Source organism: Eriocheir sinensis, chromosome 23, assembly GCF_024679095.1.
Source record: "Eriocheir sinensis breed Jianghai 21 chromosome 23, ASM2467909v1, whole genome shotgun sequence".
In the NCBI taxonomy this organism is placed as follows: domain Eukaryota; kingdom Metazoa; phylum Arthropoda; class Malacostraca; order Decapoda; family Varunidae; genus Eriocheir; species Eriocheir sinensis.
Window position 1 is genome coordinate 913,484 of NC_066531.1, and position 23,942 is coordinate 937,425.

The window sequence follows — 23,942 nt, forward strand, 5'->3', positions numbered from 1 at the left end:
TTTGGAGTATGCCGTGCAGTTTTGGTCTCCCCACCATGCAAAAGACATTGCTAAATTAGAAGGTGTTCAGTGTAGAGCAACCAAGATGATTCCTTCATTACGAAACATACCCTACGAGGAAAGGCTGTCACATTTAAACCTGTTTTCTCTTGAAAAACGCCGCCTAAGAGGAAAAGTGATCGAGTGCTTTAAAATACTTAATGGTTTTACCAACGTGGATCCGACCAAGCTGTTTGTGATGGATGATTTGACGCGAACGAGAAATAATGGCGTTAAACTCAAATGTAGACAAGCTCATTCAGATTGCACAAAATTCTTCACTAATGCTGTTGTTCGAGATTGGAACAGATTACCACCATCACTGGTGCAGTGTAACTCGATTGCATCATTTAAGAATAATCTTGACCGCCATCTCCTCCATCTAAATGTTCACTGGGTCAGTTTCAACGTCATGGTGGCCGCATAACAACTGTCACTTAGGTTTAGGATAGACCACCTAGTTTGGGTAGGTTTAGGATAGACCACCTAGTTTGGGTAGGTTTAGGATAGACCACCTAGTTTGGGTAGGTTTAGGATAGACCACCTAGTTTGGGTAGGTTTAGGATAGACCACCTAGTTTGGGTAGGTTTAGGATAGACCACCTTGTTTGGGTAGGTTTAGGATAGACCACCTAGTTTGGGTAGGTTTAGGATAGACCACCTTGTTTGGGTAGGTTTAGGACAGACCACCTAGTTTGGGTAGGTTTAGGATAGACCACCTAGTTTGGGTAGGTTTAGGATAGACCACCTAGTTTGGGTAGGTTTAGGATAGACCACCTAGTTTGGGTAGGTTTAGGATAGACCACCTAGTTTGGGTAGGTTTAGGATAGACCACCTAGTTTGGGTAGGTTTAGGATAGACCACCTTGTTTGGGTAGGTTTAGGATAGACCACCTAGTTTGATTAGGTTTAGGATAGACCACCTAGTTTGGGTAGGTTTAGGATAGACCACCTAGTTTGGGTAGGTTTAGGAGAGACCACCTAGTTTGGGTAGGTTTAGGATAGACCACCTAGTTTGGGTAGGTTTAGGATAGACCACCTTGTTTGGGTAGGTTTAGGATAGACCACCTAGTTTGGGTAGGTTTAGGACAGACCACCTAGTTTGGGTCTTAGGGCCTGTGTGGTCTGGTTATCTATGTAATTCTCTCTCTCTCTCTCTCTCTCTCTCTCTCTCTCTCTCTCTCTCTCTCTCTCTCTCTCTCTCTCTCTCTCAAGGTGGATAGAACAGTTGCATAGGTGGAATGACCTATGAAAACTTATTCAGGTTTTATTGTATTTTATTTCAGCAATGAAATAAAAAATCACCTTATTTTACCTCTAATGATTATATCCAGTGAAAGAGTGAAACCATGAATAGGGGTTGTGAGGGGTAAGAAAATAGGGATGGGTCGGAAACAGGAGGAAAGAAGGCGAGAGTGATGAAGGGAGGGAAGGGTGGCGAGGTGGGGCCCGGGTTAGGTCGTACCTGAACAAAGGTATCACCCTGATTTTAAATGCTTCAAAAAATGTATTGGCCCTTGTACACATTTCTTAAGTTTTATTTCCATCCACTTTTAGGAACTGCATTTTTTAGCCATTTCTGTCTTTCTTTTTTGCATCCTTTCTTGTCTGATGTTTACTGATAAATAAATTATAATTATTAATGTAGGCAATGCAGTCCATAATCTGAAGGGTGGTAGTTTTTTATGAGGCATTACATGAATTATGGAAATACATATCACAAAAATATTCGCAATTACTAAATTAAGAATAATATGTTTTACAGGAAGGATGCCGAGAAAGCCAGTCTAGCTGATTTTGCACGCTATGCTCTAAGGCAAATTTGCTCCCAAGAATGGGTCAGGGAGCGCTGCCTGAAGATTCCTGAAGAGCTGTGCAGTGCCGAGAACCTCCTGGACAGTGCCCTTACACCCAGACAGGTTGGTGTGAAGCATACTATAGATTTAGCTGAAGAAATTGAAAAGGCTCTTAACCGTGTAGCAGCGACGGGCCAAGTTTGTGGCTTTACCGTGTAGCAGCGACGGGCCAAATTTGTGGCTTTACCGTGTAGCAGCGACGGGCCAAATTTGTGGCTTTACCGTGTAGCAGCGACGGGCCAAATTTGTGCCATGATTTAACCCCTTCATTGCTAAGCGCTTGCAACGAGATTATCCCCTCAGGCGCGCTCGGGCACCCCATCAGGGGAAGGGAATCTCTTTTAACTGCTATATCTCAAAAACTATTCATCACAGCTACAAAACAAAAACACCATTGGAAAGAGGAGGCCAAGATCTCTAAGATTCGGTTATGTAAGCCTCTCCTGCGAACGTACAGGCATGTTCAGGGGGTGTTTTTTGCTGTGAGTGCGACTGGTGCTCGCAGCGAGCTTTTAGCACCACCAACAAGTGACACTAGTTCTCGCTCTTTTAACCTCTGTATCTCAAAAACTATTCATCACAGCTAAAAAAGAAAAAACACCATTGGAAAGAGGAGGCCAAGATCTATATGATTCGGTAATGTAAACCTCTCGTGCGAAAGTACAGGCACATTCAGGGAGTGTTGCCTGTGAAGACGTACATTTATATGTGCGCGACGGTCAGCCTTAAGGCAACTGCTGAGTAGATCTCTTGATGATTGGGTGCTGGCAGGGCAGTATTGCCAACTGCAATATTTACAACTATTTGGTCAAAATATCAGTCATGTGATAGGTGAAGCTGTGCAAAAATGTCGCTATATTGGTCAACAACATCCGCCAGTTGCTCGTCCATAGATTTTCCGCGCTGGGCTTTTATGATTTTCCACCAAATTTAGTGGAGAACACACTCAATTGGCAATCCTGTAGTGTGAGAAATATTGTTTGAACACTCATACGCGGGAGATTTGAGTGTGGGTGGAGCTCGTAACAAGCGTTTAGCACCACCAGCAAATACGCCTAATGCTCGCTGCGAGCGTTTAGCCATGAGAGGGTTAAACCCCCCAAAATAGATGATACATAAACTGATCACAAATGCTTCGATATATATTATGAAATGGTTTGTGTGAGTGATGATTTTTTCTCATTTTTCTCGCTTAGAGGGACCATTAACAAACATGATCCCCGCTGCTACCACTGGGTTAATATTTGCTAACAGTGCTTTTTCCTCATTCCAGGCTCAAAGATTGTTGCATCAGATCTGCCACCCTGACTCACCCAGCAATCATAATGACTCCTCTCAAGATCAACACACCATCATCTCCCACATTCTTCAGGTAAAATAGTGGTGGTGTCATGGTTTTAAAAGAATAACAAGACACTAAGATAGAAGATTATTCTCTTAGATATCCTTTTCATTTTTCTCATGTTATTTTTATGTTGTGGTTAAAATATGATTCTATATTTATATCTCCAGCGCCTTTCCCCTCACGTAAGGAGTCTTCAGTTTTCCCCGTTGTGCTCCACCCTCTCAAACAGTCAGTAGGGGTCAGTTTTACAGTCCAATACAGCAAGTTCATAAGCTCCCCAAACAAACACAAAATACCACGAAAATCCTTGTATCGTGTTTGCGACTGATATAAATAGGATTGAATTTTAGCAGACCACATGGGAAGTCTCCTTAGTATCTGGTATTGCGAAGAAAAAACGGATCATTGTTGAGATTATAGCTTGGGTTGGGCGCTTACAATGACTGCTGGACTGTCGAACTGACCCTAGGGGCTCACATTGGGGAGCCATCACTTCGCTCACCCTGCAATGCGTTCAAGTTTGCCAGGCTTAACATATGAGGAAAGTTTAAAGGAAATATGATCATGAACATTAGAGGAGAGAAGAGAAGACTTGATAATACCATATGTGCTGATAAATTATAGAAGAGGTAGACAGATGTATTATATTTTTTCTCAGCTCAGTATTAATCCACTATTATCTACTGGTTAGTAGTGAAAAAATCAAGTAAGTATAATATGATGTAAGTGAGCTACAGCAAAGAGATATAGAGCATGTAGTGTAGAGAGGCCAGTCTCTCAAGAAGAGCAGGAAAGGAATGTCTCAAGCTGCTATCCAGTCGCGAACGAACAGACCTCAGTGGGCCGAGCTTATTATCACTACTCGGAAAAAGTACTACAGTAAGGCTGATGACTTCATTCTTCTTCTTCTTCCGCAGCATTATTATCCCGTTTCTCTGTGGGGTCGCTGTTTTTGATGAGTCTCCTCCATCTAACCCTGTCCTCCGCCACCTCAAGGTCCAAGTTCTTCTCCCTTCCGTCTGCCACAATACAGTCCTGGGTCTTCCTCTCCTCCTTCTGCCACCCACTTCCATGTCCATTATCTGCCTTACACAACTCCCTTACCCTCTCCTCGTGACATAACCAAACCATCTCAGTCTCGCATCCTGCACCATCTTACCCACACTTGTTACCTTCACTGTACCTCTTATGACCTCATTCTCAATCCTATCCTTTCTTGTCACTCCACTCATCCATCTCAGCATTTTCATTTCTGCCACTTCTGATTTTCTTTTATAGAGCTGATGACTTCATTAAGACCTTTATAACATACCATTTTGACTTGCCGTTTTTGTCTTTAGGGAACATTTTTATTTGATGGTCCTTTTGAAGTGAATACAGATTTTTTCTATTGTGAGATATAGGCAGAGATATCGAGCTCTGAAAAGCTTATATTATATAGAAAATGCAATAACAATAAGTAAGTAGGAGCAGCGAGTAGCGGGCTTTTTTAATTATTGTTTCCTTTTTTGTGCCCTTGAGCTGTCTCCTTTGTTGTAAAAGAAAAAAAATGATAATTGAAAACATGTTTGGTAAATTTTGGCAAATCACTTATTCTTCAGGATCTTGATGAATGGAGCTTGAGGATCTCGTGGCTGGATCTGCACCTGATGTATGAGCAACAGCGAGGGTCAGCCCAGGAACTGAACACATGGCTGGACAATGTTGCTCAGGCGGCCATCGAGGTGTTCCATCTCAACCACGACCAGGACCAGTCACCCATGTCTCCCTCTCTCTCTGGACAAAAGTAATTATTGATATATTTAATTATTTTCTATCCATCTTCCTGATAGTATTTCCACCTCATTCAATACATGTCTGTTATATGAATACACATGGTCTTTAGAATATATTTTTTTGAAGTTGAATGCTCAAATTGTTTATAGTTGCACAAGAGCCAAATGAGATTAGTTTAATTATATTACAGAAAGCAACATCAGGTCTGCCATGTTCAGGGACTGTTGATAGAGAAAGGACACGTCTTTTGTCCCTCCAATTGTAAACTTTCACCCCAGTTTCATTTTCTCTACAAGCAACTTGCCCTTTTTGCAGTTTGGCAGATTCTACTTCCTTAGGTTGATTCTTTCTTGATTTTCTCAGTGTTCCACAGAGATATGTTTTTTGTTTCAACTGTTTTTGTTGTGTAAAAGTTATCAGTATATTTTGTTGTTCCTTTGTTGAGCAACTTCTCAGCAAGGTGCATCACAACAGTTTCACCAAGAAGCATAGGAGAAACATTGGTTGACTTTCCTCCATATACTTGCAAATTCCAGGTGTATGCCTGTGGAGTACATAGTTTGTATATTTTTATACCATACTTATGAGCCTTCCCAGGGATATATTGCCTGAATTTTACTCTTCCATGAAAAGGGATCAGAGACTTATAAATCACAACATCAGGACCAGGATTGTACACAGTTTGAAACCTATGTATCAATGTCTCTACAAGTGGCCTAATTTTGTAATGTGTATCCTCTTCTGAGGCACAAGTGTTATCTGCAAAATGCAGGAATCTCAGAAGTATTTGAAACCTGTCTCTTGTCATATTCTCATAGACAAAGGGATAGATGTATACTTCCTTTTAACACCAATATAAGCGTATTTGTGGCTTTGAGACCAGTCCCATACACATTGCAATGCCAAATAGCCTTTTTATCTCTTCCCTAGTGGTTGGATACCAACCCTTCATCCTAGACCCTCTGGTTAAAACTCTCTTCTCAGTTTCTTGTTCTGCATATCTGTTAGTTTCACAGACAATGTGATCAATCACATCATCTGTGAGAAGCAAACTATGCACATCAATGGGTAATGGATTATTTGTGTGAACATCTACACACAACTCTTCTTTACCAGTGAAAGGCCTAGGCCTACTTGATGCCTGACTTCGTTTACATGGTGCTGGCAGTGTTGGCACAGCTGGAGGTTGGATAGCTCTGCTTTCACTGTTGGAAGATGAATGAGATTCCTCCTCTGAATCTGTGTTTTCTTCATCTCCACTAGATAAGTCATCACCCTCTGACTCTGATAGATGTAGATGCCACTCATCTGATTCATCATCTGATTGGGTTGAGGGACTGTCATAGCTTGAGATATCATCTTCATCAGATTCCTGATGTAATGGTGTAAGTTTACTGCACCCAGCTCCATCCATCTCTGAAAACATTGATAGGTCATGAATATAATTATATATCCATGATATATAACTCAATCTATAATTAATGCATATGCATATGGATTGAATGGTACATATAATATGCATATGAATTGAATCATATATAGACTGACAGATATAGGGAACACAACCATGAGCGTGCCAGAAAGACTGTGCCCCGCCGGTGGGGCACTCTGCGGCAATTTTGAATTTTTCGTTGGCAGAGCGGAGTGTTCCACCGGTGGGGCACGCTTTTTATGCCTTTCTTGCACACAGTACAGCCCTCAGAAAGAGCGTACAACCTACCGCATTCATAGCTGGCGGGTAACTGGAGTTATGGCTCTTTGAAATCTGCCGCAGTGGGGCGGGTTTCGCAGTTGCCAGGCAGCGCAGGAAACGTATTAAGATTTTCTATTATTTCCGGCTCCTTGCTAAATACCAGGTGTGTGTGTGAGAGAGAGAGACTGTTCCACACCTAGGCTCTAAATAATGGGAGACAGGGATGTGGCAGCATGGCAGACCAGAAGTAACCAATGCCAAAACGATCTGGACAAACTGGTTTCGCCATAGGTGGACTAATAGAATAGAAGAATAAATAGGACTAAGTGAATGATGAAAAGGAGGAGTTGGTCATGCAAATAGAATGAACGGAGAACTCAAAGCCTGCTGTGGTCATCTCAGAGGTGGTTTAACCCGGTAGCAGCGACGGGCCAAATTTGTGGCTTTACCGTGTAGCAGCGATGGGCCAAATTTGTGGCTTTACCGTGTAGCAGCGACGGGCCAAATTTGTGGCTTTACCATGTAGCAGTGACGGGCCAAATTTGTGGCTTTACCATGTAGCAGCGATGGGCCAAATTTGTGGCTTTACCATGTAGCAGCGACGGGCCAAATTTGTGGCTTTACCGTGTAGCAGCAACGGGCCAAATTTGTGGCTTTACCTTGTAGCAGCGATGGGCCAAATTTGTAGCTTTACCGTGTAGCAGAGACGGGCCATTTAGGCTATGTAGCAGCGACGGGCCAAATTTGTGGCTTTACCATGTAACGCAGACCCAAATTTGTGGCTTTACCGTGTAGCAGCGACGGGCCAAATTTGTGACTTTACCGTGTAGCAGCGACGGGCCAAATTTGTGGCTTTACCGTGTAGCAGCGACGGGCCAAATTTGTGCCATGATATAAACCCCAAAAAATAGATGATACATAATCTGATCACAAATGCTTTGATATATATTATGAAATGGTTTGTGTGAGGGGTGATTTTTTCTCATTTTTCTCGCTTGGAGGGACCATTAAGAAACATGATCCCCGCTGCTACTGGGTTAAAAAATAAAATTGCATGCCAGATCTTTTGGTAGTATATTCTAAAATGTATTATATGTGAATAATCTTGCCCTACTTTTTGGATAATAATACTCTTAAATTTTGTGTTCATTTTCTGTTTTCATTTTCAGAACACGAAAACCTCAGTCAATAATGCTTGTAGCTCCACTCATCTCCAAGCTTCCTAAGGCTGTCCAAGGCAGAGTGTTGAAGGTTGCAGGTATGTCAAAATTTTCAGCATGTACTGTGGAAGTCAAATGGGAGGCTCCACTCACACAGCTCTATTGGACAGAGTGGAGTCTAAGGCTCTTCGTCTCATCAGCTCTCCTCCTCTTACTGATAGTCTTCTACCTCTTAAACTCCTTAATTTCCTTCTATTGTTGTTCCTCATGATTTTGAAATAAGCTAATACTTTAGTATGACTATCTGTCCGCTAAGAATTTGATTACTCAGTGTCTGTAGCTGCTCGGTGGTGAGTATTGGTAGCAACAGAAAAGAAGAAAGTCACGGCCCTAAAATTTTTCCAACTCAGACTTGCACTTTAGAAATACGACCCCTGATTGAAGCACAGTGGTAACGAAATGTATGGGATATTTACATAGATTTACATAGATATTCAGACCACACAGACCCTGTGGTCCAGACTAGGTGTTCTGTCCTTAAATCTAAGTGAAATTATATTAATCAAATGGCAAATGGCTACTTTAGTAAATATTGAGTTGAAGGAAATGTCAGTCGAGCTTGTTTTTAAAGGAGTCAGTCGTGTTTCACTGGACCACTGAAGGTGCGAGCTCATAGGCGTACCTAACATCACCGTAGCCAGTGACATCTCAAGTAATGGACAGCGGACTCTTTTGATTTTGCTGTACCCTCGTCATTAAGCCGCAAATTTTGGAAGATCAACCGCTTTGGTGCGAATCGCCATAACTCCCTTATTTCTGGGGCTACAGAAATGTTTTAGGTATCAATCGATGGCAAAATGAAAGGGCTATATTTTGAAATAAGCGACCGGGCTCGAAAACCGACTTGAAAGGGTAAAAAATAGAATAAATTAGCAAAAAACGACAAAAAAACTATTTATCAGTTCCCAACCTTGAAACCCAATCATTTTCGAGAATTTCAAAAAACTTATTTAACAAATACTGTAGCCCTACCAATGTGCTTTCCAATATGATGCATAACATTTCCCTACTCCCAGTAGTTTCGTCGCTAGAGCTCAACACGTAAACCCTATTGAGAGTGATTTTGACGAACTCCAGACACTTTTACCGTTTTTGTCTAGTGTGGCCTTGCTATTGCTTCTAGAAGGATGTACTTTGGCATGTAGCCCCTCTTGGCAATGTAGTTTGACCAGCTTGAAGGATTTTTTGATACCTCGATTCCAAGTTTGTCGTCGAGCCGTCACAAAATAGCCTGTTTTTTTGGCCCTCTTGCCGTGATTTGGACACGTCCTAGTTTTTTGTTTATAACTTTTTTATTTATTTAGTGCTTTCCAATTTTTTTCTGATTATTAATTTGTATTAATAGAGCTTTCATTTGGCACCAAGCACGCCTTCCTACCTTCAGTAGTTTTTGCTCGAGCTTGACCAGAAGTCGCGATGAAATTTCACCGAATCTGACTCATTTCACGCCGCGACGAAAACCTTCCTGACGCCACAAAAATTAATATGTCTGCATAAAAATTCATACATGAACACTTCAATATGTTGACTATCTTGTTTTAAAGCCATTTTAAGATATCTATATAAAAAGCTACTTTTTTATATATAATTATTTCACTATATAAATCAACCTGTATTAAGCCTTATTATACATGTTATTTTTTTATTTTATTTAGTATTCAACCCTATTTCTTCCCATTTATGAATAATACATTTAATTTGCTTTCTTTTGATACATATATATATATATATATATATATATATATATATATATATATATATATATATATATATATATATATATACAGTAAAACCCGATTATCCGGCGGATTATCCGAAAACCGGATTATCCGAAATTGATCTGGATAATGCAATTAATTTTTTCTATACTAAAATGTTATAAAACATCAAAATAAATAAAAGTAACTACATATGTACTATATTAACACATTTAAAATTGATAAGAACAGTTAAAATGAATATGCTTTCTAATACGTATTGCGAAATAGCTTGTGAATAGATCAGTGTATAAGACAAAAACATTAAACAAACTCTCAACAACACCACGTCCGCACCTTCGCCCCAGCAAGGACGTAGGTGCGGCGAACGAACAAACTACTGCACGACTACTCTCACACCGTACTCTCAAGACAACGACACAAACACGACTCCCCTCTCCACTCCATGCCACATTCCCCTTCCAACATACGAGTTGCGTGATAATATGAGTCATCATACTGTGTCTCCACCTTCACGATGCATCACGGTCACACTTGCAAGATTTCAAAACCATTCACAATCGCACTCTGCAACATTCACAATTCAGATCTGCAACGCTCACAAGCGTGTGTTTGTTTGGTTTCATTGTTTACATGGTCAGTCGGCGGCAGTCGCGTCACACATGCTAATGGTCCGTCCAAACTAGCTACATGTGTTCTAATGAGAAAATAAGAACCAAGGTGCAAGATCAAAGTGATATTCATCCAAACGAGAAAGCAAGACACAATGCCGACGATCAAACTGGCGGCGATCAAAATGGCGCCATAAATCTGGATTATCCGAAAATCGGCTTATCCGAAGAGGCTTCCTTCCATTTCGGATAATCGGGGTTTTACTGTGTGTATATATATATATATATATATATATATATATATATATATATATATATATATATATATATATATATATATATATATATATATATATATATTTATTTACATACATATTTGATATCAAAAGCAAGCAGATTAAATGCATTATTCATACATGTGAAGAAATAAGGTTGAATACTACATAAAATAAATAACATGTATAATAAGGCTCATAATATAGGTTGATTTATATAGTGAAATGAGTATATATAAAAAAGTAGCTTTTTATATAGATATCTTAAAATGGCTTTAATATGGCTTTAATACAAGATAAGTTCAGAAATTTTTTTTTTATTTATTTATTTATTTTTTTAATCTCATCTTCATTATTTACTACATACCAGTAGACATGCAGTTTTATTTTTAACCCGGCAGCAGCGACGGGCCAAATTTGTGGCTTCACCGTGTAGCAGCGACGGGCCAAATTTGTGGCTTCACCGTGTAGCAGCGACGGGCCAAATTTGTGGCTTCACCGTGTAGCAGCGACGGGCCAAATTTGTGGCTTTACCGTGTAGCAGCGACGGGCCAAATTTGTGGCTTCACCGTGTAGCAGCGACGGGCCAAATTTGTGGCTTCACCGTGTAGCAGCGACGGGCCAAATTTGTGGCTTCACCGTGTAGCAGCGACGGGACAAATTTGTGGCTTCACCGTGTAGCAGCGACGGGACAAATTTGTGGCTTTACCGTGTAGCAGCGACGGGCCAAATTTGTGCCATGATATTTACCCCCCAAAATAGATGATACATAATCTGATCACAAATGCTTTGATATATATTATGAAATGGTTTGTGTGAGGGGTGATTTTTTTCTCATTTTTCTCGCTTGGAGGGACCATTAAGAAACATGATCCCTGCTGCTGCCGGGTTAAGTTTCCTTTTTCACAAAAAATTATAGATAATTATCAATTCATTTTAGAATTTATAAAACCTTTTTATTTTTTTGGCAATTTTTTAGGTCAAGTTCTGGAATCTGTCAACTTTGGTGCCTACTCTGGCAACTCCAAGCCAACGGACGATGAAGCCACCACAGTGGAGGGTGTGGTGGCCAGCCCTCCACCCAGCCACAGCCAGCCGAGCAGTGTCAGCAGCAGCAATGGGATGGAGAATGTGTGTGGGGGCAGGTCTCTGGGACACTGGCCCCTGGCATCTCACCGGCCCTTCCTGCAGCTGGTGCTAATGTGTCTTGATGGCCAGGATGACCAGCTGTCAGAGCTACTTGAATCTCTGAGAACACAACTCACACAGTCACTCTTCTACCCTAAAGAGGTATGTTACTTTTTGTATACCACACATTGCACTCCATTCCTTTGCTTAGTATTTCATACTTATTATATCTAAGTTTGGGTCATCTTCAGAAATAAAGATATTACGTACATACAGTAGAGCCCCACTTAGCGCGAGATCAATTAGCGCGAACTGCAATTAGCGCGAACCGCCATCTACCAAGAAAAAAATTAATTAGCACGAAAGCCTCAGTTAGTGCGAGCAGCCACCACGACTGAATTTTGAAAATTGCGCCAAGCCGCCATGATGCCGCGAGAGCCCTTACTTTAGTAGACGACGCCATGTTGATACAGGGCAAGTGTTTTGTTTACGTTGTGGATGTGGATACGGGCAACTGACCTTGGCCATGTGAAGCACACCCAAAAAAATTTAGATTTGCCGGTTGTCCAAGCTGCCGCCAACACGGAGGGAAGAAAAGGGCTCAGTGTGACACCAGGTTACAGCGAACCGACAACTCGCTCCTGGATTGGTGCACGGGCATTGCCAGTAGCCACAACAGTTAGAAGAAAACGGCCAGTGTGACACATTACCTTAAGGCAGCGAGGCCACTGACCGGGTGAGCGCCGGCGATGACGTCATCGGACTCCCAGCGAATCACAAGTGTGTTTTCAGAGCTCGGCCAATCGTAGGGTTGTTTTTTTAATGTGAGTGATTATTTTGAGTAATTATCAAACCCAAAAGTCAGACCCACGTGTGCACCAAGTAATTTTTTTCATATTGGTTACTTTATTCAATTAGCGCGAATTCAGTTAGCGCGACCGCGTTCATCCACCTAATTCTCGCGCTAAATGGGGCTCTACCGTACATGTTGACAGATAAGAGATTAGGGCAAGAGAGGTTGAGGATTGGTTAACTCCCAATTATATAAATTGTATATCTGCTGAAATGCTAAAGTATAGAGATGAAATAGAAGAGTGGATAGTTATTTCGTACAACCTAGCTTAAATAAAGAGTATGGTGCCAAAGACTAGGAAGAAGCTTTAATTATTAGTCTCTACAAAGGGTAGGTAAGAGTGAATACAGCATTATTGAGTATGCCGGAGGTGGTATATGGAAACATTTTGACATGTTGCTCAAAATTTCTATTAAAAATGGTAAGTGAAGAAAAGAGGGAGTTTAGAAAGAAAAGAATATGTTCAGATTAGTGTAAAGCAGATGTTTGCCATTAGATAGTATAATAAAGTATAAATACCTTAGGCAGCCCATACAGAGTGAAGCAATAACTATGGAAAGCTGTATCCTGGCTTTCCTGATACTTGAAAAATAATATAACAGAATAGACAAGCTACCTCTGGAACATTCATAGCTAGGTACAATCATATGCTGGACTCAAGAACACCAAACTATCATGTGCTGGACTCAGGAACACCAAACTATCATGTGCTGGACTTGAGAACACCAAACTATCATGTGCTGGACTCCAGAACACCAAACTATCATGTGCTGGACTTGAGAACACCAAACTATCATGTGCTGGACTCGAGAACACCAAACTATCATGTGCTGGACTTGAGAACACCAAACTATCATGTGCTGGACTCAGGAACACCAAACTATCATGTGCTGGACTTGAGAACACCAAACTATCATGTGCTGGACTTGAGAACACCAAACTATCATGTGCTGGACTCAGGAACACCAAACTATCATGTGCTGGACTTGAGAACACCAAACTATCATGTGCTGGACTTGAGAACACCAAACTATCATGTGCTGGACTTGAGAACACCAAACTATCATGTGCTGGACTCCAGAACACCAAACTATCATGTGCTGGACTCAGGAACACCAAACTATCATGTGCTGGACTTGAGAACACCAAACTATCATGTGCTGGACTCGAGAACACCAAACTATCATGTGCTGGACTCCAGAACACCAAACTATCATGTGCTGGACTCGAGAACACCAAACTATCATGTGCTGGACTCCAGAACACCAAACTATCATGTGCTGGACTCGAGAACACCAAACTATCATGTGCTGGACTCAAACACCAAACTATCATGTGCTGGACTCAGGAACACCAAACTATCATGTGCTGGACTTGAGAACACCAAACTATCATGTGCTGGACTCGAGAACACCAAACTATCATGTGCTGGACTCGAGAACACCAAACTATCATGTGCTGGACTCGAGAACACCAAACTATCATGTGCTGGACTCGAGAACACCAAACTATCATGTGCTGGACTGAAGAACACCAAACTATCATGTGCTGGACTTGAGAACACCAAACTATCATGTGCTGGACTTGAGAACACCAAACTATCATGTGCTGGACTTGAGAACACCAAACTATCATGTGCTGGACTTGAGAACACCAAACTATCATGTGCTGGACTTGAGAACACCAAACTATCATGTGCTGGACTTGAGAACACCAAACTATCATGTGCTGGACTTGAGAACACCAAACTATCATGTGCTGGACTCGAGAACACCAAACTATCATGTGCTGGACTTGAGAACACCAAACTATCATGTGCTGGACTTGAGAACACCAAACTATCATGTGCTGGACTTGAGAACACCAAACTATCATATGCTGGACTTGAGAACACCAAACTATCATGTGCTGGACTGAAGAACACCAAACTATCATGTGCTGGACTTGAGAACACCAAACTATCATATGCTGGACTCGAGAACACCAAGCTCGAGCTGTCACTCACGGAGACAAGAGGAACATAAGGACAGCATTTGTGTATTTGGACGAGGAGATGATGAAGAAAATAATAGTTGCAATGATAAGGCCATGGTTGGAGTATGCAGCAGTGGTCTGGTCTCCTCATGAAAAAAAGAACATAAGAAAGCTGGAAAGAGTGCAGAGAGTGGCAACTAAGATGGTACCGGAACTTAGAGATCGGACTTATGAGGAGAGACTCAATAGCATGGGGCTCACAACCTTGGAGAGAAGAAGAGAGAGAGGAGACCTGATAGCGGTGTACAGGGTGGCGAGCGGGGTGGAGAATCTGGACAGAGAGGACCTGTGTGTGTGGAGCGAGAGAGAAACGAGAGGACATGGAAAGAAGTAGAGGGCGACCACGTGCTGGCGAGATGTGAAAAAATTTAGCTTCCCAAACAGAAGCTGTGGAGTGGACTGGAGGAGGAGGTGGCTTGTGCAAGAAATGTTCATGATTTTAAGGAAAAGTTAGAGAAGGGCGGATATGGAGACGGGACAGCGAGAGTGTGGCTCTTTTCCCGTATGTCACAACTAGGTAAATACACACACACACACACACACACACACTCTCTCTCTCTCTCTCTCTCTCTCTCTCTCTCTCTCTCTCTCTCTCTCTCTCTCTCTCTCTCTCTCTCTCTCTCTCACTCTCTCTCTCTCTCTCTCTCTCTCTCTCTCTCTCTCTCACACACACACACACACACACACACACACACACACCTGACTATTTTAAAGACACTTGACAGGCAGCACCCTCAGGGGACCTATTTTTTTGCTCCAGTAAAAGAAGCAGGTCAAAGGGAGACAAAAAAGCCATTAATCACTGCTCCTATAAAAGAAAGTAGATAAGTGGTCAGCAGAGTGGTCAAGTCAGCTTGTGTGCAAATAGATATCAACTTGATTGAGTTTTGGGATTTCTGTAAGAATCAATTAACTGAGACTGGTTGATGTCATCTTGTATGATATATGCCAGCAAGTAGAGGAGTAATGGTGCAGTATTGCTTGACTGAATTTGATTAGCCCCTGGGTGCAGAGTCATTTGCAAATTACATTGCTGTTTTTTTTTTTTTTTTTTTTTTTTTACAGCTAAAGAGACAGCTCAAAGAAAAAGAAAAAAAGGCCCGCTACTCGCTGCTCCCGAACAGAGGTTAAAGGAGTGTCCAAAATCAGAGGTTAATTTCGGGAGGAGAGGTGTCCTGATACCCTCCTCTTGAAAGAGTTCAAGTCGTAGGCAGGAGGAAATACAAAGATACCCAAAGATGAGTTAGTTGCAAAATGTAGTGGATATATTTAGTATAAGCTGCAGGAGGAGGAATCAAAAAGTGAATATTGACAAAAATAGGTTAATGCGAGACTAGAATAGTTTAGTATATATAGTACATGGTGTATAGTAAACAACAAACCTCTCTTTGATCCAGGAGAAGCCTGGGGCCCTGCAAGTTACGTTCCCTGAAGACTGTCGCAGTCGACAACTAATGCTGGAAGCCCTGAGTTTGAGGTTTGCCCTGGTGGGAGGACTGTTTGATGTTATCACCTCCTCCTATTCAAACTCCATCATCACTGAGTGGGCACTGCTGCTGGTCCATCTTATCATCTTTGGGGTCATTGACCTAACAAACAACAGGTAAAACTATTTTTACTGCTACTGATACAGCAAAACTGAAATTCCTCTTTATCCTGCTTGCTCAAGAAAGTCTCCTCCATATACTTAAATGCATAGTTAATATATTCCTTCAAAAATTTTAACAGTTAACCCGGTAGCAGCGACGGGCCAAATTTGTGGCTTTACCGTGTAGCAGCGACGGGCCAAATTTGTGGCTTTACCATGTAGCAGCGATGGGCCAAATTTGTGGCTTTACCATGTAGCAGCGATGGGCCAAATTTGTGGCTTTACCATGTAGCAGCGATGGGCCAAATTTGTGGCTTTACCATGTAGCAGCGATGGGCCAAATTTGTGGCTTTACCGTGTAGCAGCGACGGGCCAAATTTGTGCCATGATTTTAACCCCCAAAAATAGATGATACATTAACTGATCACAAATGCTTTGATATATATTATGAAATGGTTTGTGTGAGGGGTGATTTTTTTCTCTTTTTTCTCACTTGGAGGGACCATTAAGAAACATGATCCCTGCAGCTATCGGGTTAAACATTTCCATATTTTTCTTTGTCTTTCTTGTATTGGCATGCATTTCATTTGAGTTGTTCATTTAATCACTATTTCACTGATCCTGGCAGTGAACTGTTCAACACGGTGCTGGACATGCTGGCAACGCTGATTCACTCCACCCTGATGTCTGACGCTCCGTCTGAATCTCGAGAGGAAAACAGAAGACATTATTACAACTTGGTCAAGAAGATAAAAAAGGTAACAGCCAGTTCCTACTCTTTTCCTTGATAGAAATGTTGTTTTTACACTCTAAGATTAAAGACAGACTTTGTAAATACAGTCAAACCTATGTTTACGAGTGCCTTGGGGTCATACTACAAGACAAATCGCAGCCCAAGAACGCATATTTGACAAGGCTTCCGTAGGAGTTTTGGGCATTTCCAGGGGTAGTTTTATGACCCTGGTGGTAGCGTGAGTCTTCTTCTGTACCATGAACCTGAAGAAACACTCAATAGAACCCAACTGACCCACTCTTTGACCTTTAGAAATAGCTGATGTGAGAAGCAAAAGTGTCTTATAACATCAACCTTAGTTTACGAGCGTTTTGATTCACGAGCAAAAGAAAACCACTAAAAATGCCTTGGTTTATGAGCGGTGACTTTGTGTAGGAGCATCCTGTTTGTACGAATCAAAGATGTGAGCGTGGGTTCCCTTTGTTTACCGAGACGAGAGCACTCAGAGTGGAAAACAATGGGAATAGGGTTTCAAGCTGGTATCACACTTGGCCTTTTTCTTCCAACCGCATTGACAGTACGTGCAACAGGCAACTACAAGGCGATCAAGAATTACCCAAATCTCACGAAATCCTTGCGTTTCTCTTTCTGGTGTGTCTTGTCTTGTCTTGCGACTTCCTGAGATTCCTGTGAGTAACCCTGCCAGGTGGGGGTGGATATAGAGTTCACAAGGTTACTGTTGTATTACTGCCGCACCACAGACCATTTGAAAGTATCATTGTAGGATAAGTAAGATCTTTCTGGTATGAAAACAACATCATCATCATTAGAAACAAGAAAGTGGAACGATGCCGTCGGTCAATATCTTGTAGAGAAAAAGGACGTTTTAAAAATTCCATCGCATGCATTGACGCTAAGTAACTTGGGAAATATTCCTAATGAACTGTAGATCTCGTAAATGTGACTCAATCAACCCGTAATGTCCTTCAGTGAAAATATGAGAAATGCAAGATGGCGCCACTATAAACACTCGCCTGCGCCAGAACGGGCTGGGCCGACCATCAGGCCCCACCTGGAAGAAGCCTTGGGCCGACCATCAGGCCCCACCAGGAAGATGCCTACCGGCGCAACAGGCAACGACGTAAAAAAAAAAAAATAATAAAAAAATATGGACAAGAAAGAGCGTTCTGGCGGATCACAGGATGGAGGTGGAAAACAGTCTCAAGAAAGGGGGGTAATTCTTGATTCCCAGATGATGTCCGTCACACACGACCAAGATCGGTTACCCATATCCACAATGTAAACAAACCAGTCACCTTGTATTCACATCTTCTTTTGACCTGTAATGCTTTGTGTCGCTTCTTAAGTCCTCCTCTCGGTCCTCTCTTCTTCCAAAATAAAGAAATCTAATGATGGAGAAACAATGCACATCGTTAAGTGTCTCGGCCATAAAAAAATGAGAGTTGTGGGACCATTAATAACACCAGAATAACACTCGTAAGTTTCTGGAGGGGCCGTTGGGGGCTGGCGGGGTTGGGGGCTAGAATGAGGCTGAATGTCAAAAATTGATCTACATGTTGTCTATACTTCATAGCATAAAAATCAGAGTGATTCATGCATATTTACCAGAGATATGGCAACATCGTTCCTACCCGGACTCTCGACTGAACCCGTCCGCTGCGATTGGCACAGATTTGGCTTTCACTGGTAGCCTGGTAACATACACTCCCAGGTCTTTCTCTACCTCTGTGGTGGATAGTGGAGTGTTTCCCATGTGGTATTGGTGTGCTGGATATCCCTTCACTGGTAGCCTGGTAACACACACTCCCAGGTCTTTCTCTGCATCTGTGGTGGATAGTGGAGTGTTTCCCATGTGGTATTGGTGTGCTGGATATCCCTTCATTGGTAGCCTGGTAACACACACTCCCAGGTCTTTCTCTGCCTCTGTGGTGGATAGTGGAGTGTTTCCCATGTGGTATTGGTGTGCTGGATATACCTTCACTGGTAGCCTGGTAACACACACTCCCAGGTCTTTCTCTGCCTCTGTGGTGGATAGTGGAGTGTTTCCCATGTGGTATTGGTGTGCTGGATATCCCTTCACTGGTAGCCTGGTAACATATAGTCCCAGGTCTTTCTCTGCCTCTGTGGTGGATAGTGGAGTGTTTCCCATGTGGTATTGGTGTGCTGGATATCCCTTCACTGGTAGCCTGGTAACACACACTCCCAGGTCTTTCTCTGCCTCTGTGGTGGATAGTGGAGTGTTTCCCATGTGGTATTGGTGTGCTGGATATCCGCTCCCAAATGCAGGACTTTACATTTTTCTTCATTGAATTGTAGCAGCCACTTTTTGCTCTGTTCCTGTAGCTTGGTGAGGTCTTCTTGTAGGAAATCTGCAGTCAAGGGATTAAGTGTATTAAAATTTTGTTACAGGATATTGGTGAACGAAACAATGTGTCTCTGCGTTTGGTGCGGCAGCTTATTCCACTACCAAAGCTGCAAGCTGAAGTGATCACCCTTGAGCCATGGGGATCCGTCACAGATACTAAAGGCAATCGCTTACAAGAATTTGATAAGGACAAAAAACATGTGAGTATTATTTCTTCAATAATTTATTAGCTAATTTAGATTAAAGAAAGTGTCAAAATGTGCAAGACTGTAGGTATTTGGGGGAGGGGAGGGACTACTAATTAAGTAGGTAGGGTAGGCGGTGGCTGAGTGGTAGCGTGCTGGGCCCACATTCACCGTGTGATGGACGACGCGAGTTCGAATCCCCACGCTACCACCTGGGATTTTTCAGTCACCGCCGAGTGGCTTAAAACTACCCACATGCTGTCCTGAAGACCACCCATCAACCCGGACTCTAGAGGAAACCGTCCAAGTGAATCAAGAAGGAGTTCCGGGGGGCAGCATGAGCCAAGAGAAGATGGCGCCACTATAAACACTTGCCTGCGCCATGATGGGCTGGGGCCGACTACCATCCAGGCCCCTCAAGCAAGCCTGCCAGCACTATAGGTTCAGACTAAAAAAAAAAAGAGAAAGAAAAGAAAAGACAAAGTGAACATTCATAAGGAACATATAGAAACATCCTTTAGTTATATAAATTAAACAGGATCAGGAACAGAGGTGTACAAAAAAGGTGTATGATTCAGAAGACTGGCTTTTACATGAATTATGAAACACCTGTTCATTTGCTTTTGTTTGTTCTGGAAGACTGTATATACTATGGTTTTCGGGTAGATCAGTTTTTCATGTGTTTTGAGACACTGATATGATTGAGTAAGTTAGAATAGTGTCAGGCCCTTTCTCTTTGGGAAAAGAATGCCCTCATGCCCAGAAAAGTAAAAGAAAATGCATATTTTTTGTATAGTAGTGTGTAAAAGTTTTTGCATATCAGCAAAATTCTGCTCACCTTTTTGCCTTTTATTTTACATTTATTGCTTTATTAAGCACAGCATGACAAAGCACAACTTTTAAGCTTCTAAACGAGACTAAAATCAACTTTCTATGATCATTAGCAAGTTTGTTACCAGTGGTAGAAGTAAAACATCTACATGTGGCTGTTCATTGTGCCTGTGAATGAAAGTCAAGGCCCCTGTGTGCACCGCCTGGTTTTTACAAATAGGCGTGAGGGCAAAGGGCTAGACAACCTTTAACTCTGCATGTGCTAGAAGTGATTAGTATATAGACTTTTTTTAATGTACATACACACTACTCAGGCAAAAGACTCCTCCTAATTCTGAATCTAAGTAAAGTTGACTACTAATTTATCCAGGGACTACAAGCAGCAGAAAAGCAAAAGCTCAGTCCATGGGACCTACTTGATGGCCACCGTAACCCAGCCCCCCTCTCCTGGGCCTGGTTTGGGGCCACACGACTGGAGCGCAAACCCCTCAAATATGAGGAAGCACACCGCTTGCTGAGGTGAGTCAAGCTAACCACAGGATCTTTTAGGGGCTCATTGAGTCATAACCATTACCTAGATCTGCTAATGGTTACTTTATTAGCCAGACACAAAAATAGACTGAAAGAAGAGTGCCTTGTGCCCCTTCATTCATGATGTATAGAGATACAAGACAGCTCAGCTCATCAGGTAGTTAATAGTTATGATATAAAAATAAAATAAAAATGTCTAAGTCAGGGTAGCAACATCATCATCTGAGCACCAGTAAGCAGCAGACACGGGACTCAGGTTTGCTCATCAGGTAGTTAACAGTTATGATATAAAAATAAAATAAAAATGTCTAAGCGAGGGTAGCACCAGTAAGCAGCAGACATGGGACTCAGGTTTGCTCATCAGGTAGTTAACAGTTATGATATAAAAATAAAATAAAAATGTCTAAGCGAGGGTAGCACCAGTAAGCAGCAGACATGGGACTCAGGTTTGCTCATCAGGTAGTTAACAGTTATGATATAAAAATAAAATAAAAATGTCTAAGCGAGGGTAGCAACATCATCATCTGAGCACCAGTAAGCAGCAGACATGGGACTCAGGTTCGGCCTTTGCCACAATTTTTGGCCTCAGCCTCAGCCTCATGATATTTATGTGACCTCATGACATTTTTAGACCAGATCACCCTAAATGTAGAGTTAAGTGGAAGGGAAACGGGTGCAACTGTAGTGCGGCGACTATGCCTGATGAACGAGCCTCCCATAACCCACTTGGCGAGGGGGGCACCTCTTTGGCCGACTCGGTAAGGAGTGGCTCTCCCATCACGCTGGTCGCGGTTCAATCCCAGGCAACCGGCGAATACCCTCTCCTGGTCTTGATTAATTTCTCATATGTTTCGATACACGCAGAGGACATGTAGGAAAATAGAAAAAGAGAAAATAAACTCTCGGGGCATGGCATAAGTACCTAAACCTGCTCAGGGCTTTATACTTTTCTTTTGCCGAGGAGATAGAGATGAGCACCGTGGCCTTGTGCAGGAATAGCAACTGCCCCAAACTTTACTTTTACACTCCTCTGATTTCATCCTCAATTTGAATTCAGTCTCAGGTATTTCTTACTAACTAATGTGTGCTCTGCTATCACAATGGAAACTCTTGCCATCCAAACTTTGCCATTAAGCTACATAATTAGGATAAGTCTCCATCAGGGAATTGGATCAAAATTCCAGACATAAATGTAGTGAGGAACCACCTGTAGTTATGTATTTGTATTTATTTTATTTTTACTTAAGACTTGCTTCTCTAGTGTAGAACTCAGATCTGTGGCATGTGAAGCAAAGTTGTTGTAAAATCTACACAATGATTCTTGCTTTATTAATAGGTTCCACGCACACACTGTGACCAAGCCTCTTGCCTACTACCTGGAGCCGCCGCCCCTTCCACCTGAAGACCTGGAGCCAGTGCCAGACAAACAGGTAATTATGAAAATATGCAGTTCAGGTCTATTTTGTCCCTAAACGCACTATTATTTTTGTTCCTCTGCTTTATATTGGTTTCCTTCCATTTTTTCTTGGAGTATTTTTAGTTCAGCTACCCAATAAGATAATCTGTGCCCTTTCATAATTTGCACAGTTATGCTTATTTGGCTGTATCACCCACAACACTTATGTTTTAGATCAACTGTACACAAGTGTTTTGCTGATACACATTTTTACTTGCTATTAAGTCTCTCTCTCTCTCTCTCTCTCTCTCTCTCTCTCTCTCTCTCTCTCTCTCTCTCTCTCTCTCTCTCTCTCTCTCTCTCTCTCTCTCTCTCTCTCTCTCTCTCTCTCTCTCTCTCTCTCTCTCTCTCTCTCTCTCTCTCTCTCTCTCTCTCTCTCTCTCTCTCTCTCTCTCTCTCTCTCTCTCTCTCTCTCTCTCTCTCTCTCTCTCTCTCTCTCTCTCTCTCTCTCTCTCTCTCTCTCTCTCTCTCTCTCTCTCTCTCTCTCTCTCTCTCTCTCTCTCTCTCTCTCTCTCTCTCTCTCTCTCTCTCTCTCTCTCTCTCTCTCTCTCTCTCTCTCTCTCTCTCTCTCTCTCTCTCTCTCTCTCTCTCTCTCTCTCTCTCTCTCTCTCTCTCTCTCTCTCTCTCTCTCTCTCTCTCTCTCTCTCTCTCTCTCTCTCTCTCTCTCTCTCTCTCTCTCTCTCTCTCTCTCTCTCTCTCTCTCTCTCTCTCTCTCTCTTTTTTACACAAACGTACATGAACCAGCACGCACACAGGTCAGCGCAGGAAGACACAATCCTGACATAAGACATTGGGTCACAAACAACATTTCTTTAAAAACATGACTTTTATCTTTATTTACAATTTCATTTATTTTCCCTGTTTTTAAATTATTCATCGTTTTCTGCTTACGATTTTTGCTTGTCACTACTACTTATATTATTGTGTTATTCAGTTTTTTCTATTGCTAACTCATCATTGATTTGTTCAATTCCAATCTGTTTTTACACAAGAACATGCAAACTTGCCAGACATACCCATATTACCACACCCAACAATGCCTCCCCTCTATTTAAACACCTAAGGAATTGAGAAACTATTATCTGAGGTTGACACTGACAGAACGACTGGACCAAACAATATACCCTGCAGGATCCTAAAAGCTAATGATTGCATTCTTGTGCCTATCCTGCAGGTTATATTCTCACAGACATTACAAACCGGAGAACTCCCTCAGGACTGGCTTTTGGCAAATGTGACACCAATTTTTAAATCCAGAGACAGAACCCTCCCTGCTAATTATAGACCTATTTTGCTAACCTCAGTTCCCTGCAAAATTTTAGAACATATAATTCATAGGCATATAATGGAGCACTTTGATAGGCAAAAACATACCAAATGTTCAGGTGAGATTCAATTACTTGTAACCACACACATTTTGCAGTCCCTTAACAACCCCAAAATTACACAAGTTGATGCCATAATATTTGACTGCCAAAGCCTTCGACAAAGTTCCCCACCAGAGGCTGTTAGCTAAATCAGAATACTATGTCATACGAGCACAACTTTCTATCTGGATCACCATGTTTTTTACTACCCGCAAGCAAAGAGTTGTTCTTGATGGTAGTCAATCCTCATCTATTCCTGTAACTTCTGGGGTACCTCAGTGCACCATCTAGGGTCTCCTTCTTTTTTATTCTTACATTA

General features: G+C 42.0%; 1 protein-coding gene across 1 annotated transcript in view; it reads left to right on the forward strand.

The window, feature by feature from the left end:
* The window catches only part of LOC127002316 (mediator of RNA polymerase II transcription subunit 12-like protein), a 95,386-nt gene that overhangs the window by 48,689 nt on the left and 22,755 nt on the right, over nucleotides 1–23,942 (forward strand). Inside the window, exons 23-32 of the mRNA XM_050868125.1 lie at nucleotides 1,803–1,956; nucleotides 3,167–3,265; nucleotides 4,840–5,024; nucleotides 7,877–7,965; nucleotides 11,511–11,821; nucleotides 15,944–16,149; nucleotides 16,763–16,892; nucleotides 19,298–19,453; nucleotides 20,640–20,788; nucleotides 22,137–22,230. Of these exons, the coding sequence (XP_050724082.1) occupies nucleotides 1,803–1,956; nucleotides 3,167–3,265; nucleotides 4,840–5,024; nucleotides 7,877–7,965; nucleotides 11,511–11,821; nucleotides 15,944–16,149; nucleotides 16,763–16,892; nucleotides 19,298–19,453; nucleotides 20,640–20,788; nucleotides 22,137–22,230 (1,573 nt within the window). The remainder of the gene's footprint in view (nucleotides 1–1,802; nucleotides 1,957–3,166; nucleotides 3,266–4,839; nucleotides 5,025–7,876; nucleotides 7,966–11,510; nucleotides 11,822–15,943; nucleotides 16,150–16,762; nucleotides 16,893–19,297; nucleotides 19,454–20,639; nucleotides 20,789–22,136; nucleotides 22,231–23,942) is intronic.